The sequence below is a fragment of the Chrysochloris asiatica genome, unplaced genomic scaffold, assembly GCF_000296735.1.
Source record: "Chrysochloris asiatica unplaced genomic scaffold, ChrAsi1.0 scaffold00125, whole genome shotgun sequence".
Classification (NCBI taxonomy): domain Eukaryota; kingdom Metazoa; phylum Chordata; class Mammalia; order Afrosoricida; family Chrysochloridae; genus Chrysochloris; species Chrysochloris asiatica.
Genome location: NW_006408643.1, coordinates 197130 through 202465, shown reverse-complemented (window position 1 = coordinate 202465; position 5336 = coordinate 197130). Strand labels below are relative to the sequence as shown.

Below are 5336 nucleotides of genomic sequence, written 5' to 3'. Positions count from 1 at the left end.
AGAGTCATCATTCATTAAAATTATGGCAATCTGTCATAAGACAAGATTGTGGGGACAAATCAGGATGCTGAGATGGTAAATGCTGAGGTTTCTTGTGCGTTGTTTCCACCCTTAGTGGGTACTTTCATTCTTCATGTTCTAGTAGGTGCTAGTTTCAATAGCCAGAGCTGGTATCAGGGCCTTCTGACCTTCTCCTGATTCATTGTGAGGAGCTGGCCTTGCACAGACACATTTTACAAGTAATCTAAGCTTTTGATCAGATTCCTATGCAAGGAGAAAAGGGGAGGAGGTACAAACAGGGAAAAGTGTTGCTGTGGTCTTTTCCTCCCTTTGTCTGCAATATACCTACATCACTAAGCTGGGGGGGTGGGGTTGGACAGGCAGTAAGACCTTGGCCCACTCTCTGTGGTCCTGAGTATTCTTGTAACTCATAGCATCTTGTGGGCTGCAATGAGGTCGGGACGGAGAACCTGGTAAGGGAATTTCTGGTTGATGTCTGGGTGGGCGCCACAGGTACCGCGAGTGGGCAAAATCACTCTTCCTGGCCTCCAGGATCACACAGGCACCTGGACCATCATAGGGCATGAGTGACCACCAGAATTGGGTCCAACACAACCTGAACAGGGGCCCACCCCATCACCCACTCTACAGTCCCATTGAGTTGGGTTGTTTTTTTTTCTCTGCTAATCTCAGTTTTTGAAATTTTTATTGTGAATTGAATGATCGTTTACAAGGGAGAACATTGGCTTTACATTCATCGTATGGTATTTAGTTTCATTGCAATGATTACAATCCCCTCTTGAGTCTGTTTTGGCTGATAGTGACTGATAAGACCTCAAAAATAGAATGTACCCCAGAAAGCTCGCCCCAGGTCTGCCCCTGCCCCAAATATCCTGAGAAGTTTCAAATAACAAAAAAAAAACAAAAAACCCTGACAAGTTTCAAAAGTTATATGTCCCAAACAATATCCAATTGTAGTTGCGTGCTTAAATCGAATGTAACAAGATGTAGATAAACCTTGAGTGTCATTTCCCAGAATATTCCCAGACAGCCTTGGAAAACAAACACCAGGTGCCAGATTAAAGAGGCATGGTGTGTTCCTTCATTCCAAAAGAAGAACTTTGCTTTTTGCTTTTTGCTTCTGTACCCGGCTTGCTCCCCCTCCCCTGAAGTTTTAGCCTTTTAAGCCGCCCCAATGGACAGCTCTGGGTTGCAAACTTTAGAGAGCTTGCTTTAGCCTGTTTGCAGACGCTGATCAGCAGTAAAGACTCTTCCTTTCCTACTGTGTGTCTCTGGTGTGGTCTCTCCAATCTCCCACTCTGATTCTCAGGTCTAACATGACCATATGTACAACAGAATCAAACACTGCCCAGTCCTGCGTCATCCTGACAATCATTGCTAGCCTTGAGCCCACTGTGGTTGCCACTGTGCCCATCCATCTCATTTGCGAGGGGGGGGGGGGTCGTCTTCTGTTTTTTGGCTGACCCTTCATTTTACCGAACAGGATGTCCTTCTCCAGGGACTGGTCCCTCCTGATAGGATGTCTGAAGTATGAGAGATAAAGTCTCACCATCCAGGCTTCTAAAGAGCACTCTTCCTGTACTTCTTCCAACACCAATTTGTTTGTTCTTCTGAAAGGTCATGGTACTTTTCATATGCTTCTACAACACCATAACTCAAAGGCTTCAATTCTTATATGGTCTTCCTTATTCACTGTCCAACTTTCACATGCATATGAAGCTACTGAAAATATCATGCGTTGGTTCAGGTGTACCTTAGTTTTCAAACTATTAGATTTTCAGTGTGGGATCCCTTTCAAATCCAGGTACTAAGGGATTCTGAACCCAGTGTCTGTGTCTCTGACCTGAATCACCTGGATTTGTATCTCTAGGGAGGCAGGAGACATTGTGGGCATTTCCCACTGCTCCTTGGGTCTCTGGTGGATGGCGGTTGAGGGGTAGAGGTGCAGAGCTATGTGTGGGAAGATGATTCAGGGGCTCATCCCCATCCTAAGGATGTTGGGGCTTGAGGCCCCAAATTATAAGGAGGGATCCCTGTCTGAACTAACATAAAGTCTAGATAAAGTTTCATGGCACAGGATGCTGAGATGGTAAATGCTTAGGTTTCTTGACCCAACACCTCCCAGGTGACCTGTGAATCCAGGTGGCATCAAAGTGAGATCTACTTCCGTCCTGAATATGACATGAGCCCTGGGTGGTTCATGGAAAATTGGTGCCCATTCTCAGAGGAAGGAGTGAGAAACAGGGTGGTAGACAGGGAGCTGGGGCTGTAGAAAGTTGTGCCTCACACTGCCCACCCTCCTGCATTTTCCCCATGATACCACATGACACCCTGTGACTCCGTGTCTCCTCCCCTCAGGCGCACAGAAGAAACCAAGCAGTCCCACTCTCGCTCCTCCAGGTCTCAGTTTATTTCCACCTCCCCCTTCCCAGGCCTAGCCCCTCCTGCATTGCCCTGAGGCCCTGCCCTGCACCCAGCATGCATTGCGCAGGTAAGCTCTCAAGGCAGCGGCGGCAGCAGCGTGCTCCGGTCCAGTCCATACCCGAGCATTGGCAGTGGCAGGTGGTCTCAGCACGAATGTCCCAGGAACCACAGGCAGAGCCACACGTGCAGCTAGTGACGGCGAACCCTGAGGATGGGAATGCGGTGGGGGGTGTTGACCCTAGAGCTAGGAGGTTAATGGGTGTTGGGGATCAGGGTCCTCATGGCTGGAAACTCTGATGCCAGGGAATAGGGGTCTGATGCATGGGCTCAGAGAGGCTGGCGGCAGGGTGCTTGAACTCAAGTGCCCTAAGGACACAGGTGGGATTCCAGGGCTCGGCTTGGGGGAGAAGCCTGGGAACTCAGATACAAGGACCCGTGGGAAGCAGAGGCTGGGGCTCCTAGGTACTAGTGAGATACTCGCCCAGCCTGGACAGGGGAAAGAGGAGTGTGCCAAGAGCTTTGGCAGTGGATGGGGTGGGCTGATGGCCTGGGCACAAGCATTCTGCACTCACCTGCAGGGCAGCTGGCCAGGTCTCCCCTGGAGGTGACACTTCTGCAATCCAGGTGAAGGCCTCTCATAGTCTCACGAACTGTAGGAGGGAGAGAGGAAGGGACTTTGAGAACACGGTGCCCTTCCCTGTCTCATGCTGACCTATCCTGGTGGTTTGGAGCTAGGTTGGAGGTCAGGAAAAGTCCTCTGGGGAAGGTCCAAGTGTTAGGGAGCTCACCACCTTGGTGATCCTCTGTCTTCACTTGACTTGAGAGAATGGGGAGGTTTAAGATGATAGTTGGGGTTGGATTTGGGTAAGAGTTGGGGTTTGCTTTGGGGCTAAGGTTACAGAAAGGACTAGGTTGAGTTTACAACAGCAAGTGGTGGACATGTTAACACGTTCAGCTGCTAACTGAAAGTTTGCAGGTTCAAGTATACCCAGACTTGCCACAAAAGAACAGCTGGTAGCTTACTAGTGGAAAATCCCCCCTAGTAAACCAGTGTTGCGTTCTGCTGTGCATAAGGTCGCCATGAGTCAGCCCCGACTCGATGACACCAAACAACAACAACAAAACGCTATGGAGCACAGTTCTACTTTGAACCACACGGGGTCATTGTGTGTTGAAACTGATTCAACAACTACTTTTGATTAGCTGCTTTTGGCTGGGTTTGAGTTTGGAGTTGGCGTGTAAATTAGAGTTGGCATTGTAGGTGGGATTGGCTGGGTTTGAGATCGGGACCGGGAATGGTGTTAATTAACGTTATATTTGGGTTGGGTCTGAAGGGATTTTGCTAGGGTTGGATTTGAGATTGGGGTTGGTTAGGGTTGGATTTGAGGTTGGGATTTGGTTAGTGTTGGTTTGAGGTTCAGATTTAGTTAGGGTTGGGTTGTAAATTGGGATTTGTTTAGGGTTGGATTTGAGGTTGGCATTTGGTTAGGAATGGATTTGAGGTGTGGTTTGGTTGGGTTTGAGGCTGGGATTTAGTTAGGGTTGGGTTTGAAGTTGGGATTTGGTTAGGGTTGGGTTTGAGGTTGGGTTCAGATTGGGATTTGGCTAGAGTTGAGGTCAGGTCTGTGTCAGTGACCGGAAAGACCTCCAGGGCCATCACCAAAAGGGGTGACAGGTCCTCACTTAGGGAGCTGGAGTCTTTCTGGATCTTCTGATTGATGGCTTCATCCACGGGACACAAGGACACACCAGACACCAGTAGCCCCAGAACGGGGAGGAGGTAAAAGCAGACAACATTCATCCTGTAGGAGCTGCAGGGGGGAGGGGTGTATAGGGGAGAGAGTCAGAGACCCACCATTGCAGAAGCCCCTTCCCACCCTGGGAAGACTCAGACGACCCTCAGAGGGTGTGGGGTCTGGACCTCAGGGTCCCTGTTGGGTCCTAGAGTGGAATGTCCAGCTTTGTCCCTGACCCCCTGCATTGGAGTTGAGTTCTGGGTTCCTGTCACTTACCTCTGTCTGTGTACTCAGCACACCAAATCTGAGACACCAAGCCCTGAGCTCTGCCAAGCACAGCCTCCTCTTTTAAAGCATCTGATGTGGGACTTCCTGTCTTGGTTAATGTCTCCCAGCCCCCTGTCCCTTCTGTCCCACATCCGGGGCCAAGAGGAAACCCCTGCAATTTGGCTCAAGGGGCCCTGGGGTAGGAGGCTCTGTTCTTCTTTCACCCACTAGCTCCCCTTCTAAAGGAGAGCCCTCCCTTCCCACATCCTGTCTGGGGTAGGTGCAGGAGGAAGTGCACAGGGGGAAATTCCAGGGGCCACTGTTTGAGGAACAGGTGGAGAATAAGAGCCCCATGCAAGGATGGGAGTTGCATGTGTGACAGATGAAAATATAATTCCCAGGTTGAATCACGCGCCATAGTTAGACTCGCTTACCTAGCTACAAATGGAGTCCTGATGTGGCGCTGTGGGTTAATGTATTGGACTGCAAAGTTGGTTTGAACCGCAAGGTCGGTGGTTCAAGCTCACCAGATGCTCCTTGGAAACTTTATACAGGGTCACTATGGGTCAGAGCCAGCTTGACAGCCCTCAACAACAACAACACCTATCTGCAAAAGATAAATCATCAATTAAATTGTACATTAGTCCTTCAGTAGAAAATGCAAGGACAGGCCAAGTCCCATGAATTTTTTCTGGTACATCAGCTAAGAAGGGTGTTTACCTATTTGCATGGTAACGGGTCTTTTTCCATGAAACCAAATCTTTACTTTAAAGAAGTTCTTGATCAGAATCACTCTGCCAGCTGCTTGTCTTTCATCTGTAGTTGCAAACTTTTTCTTTCCACCTTACTAAATTAGAATTTCTCCATCACGTTCCTCAGGCAATATCC

The 5336-nt window shown here is 49.1% G+C and overlaps 1 protein-coding gene across 1 annotated transcript; it reads right to left on the bottom strand.

Annotated features, from left to right (window-relative positions):
• Positions 1–428: 428 nt before the first annotated feature.
• Positions 429–4246, bottom strand: RETN (resistin). The gene is made up of 4 exons (XM_006868990.1): positions 4129–4246; positions 3018–3095; positions 2495–2650; positions 429–496 (listed from the first exon to the last, which is right to left on the bottom strand). Exons 1-4 carry the CDS (start codon positions 4244–4246, stop codon positions 429–431), a joined length of 420 nt encoding a protein of 139 aa, XP_006869052.1.
• Positions 4247–5336: the final 1090 nt, after the last annotated feature.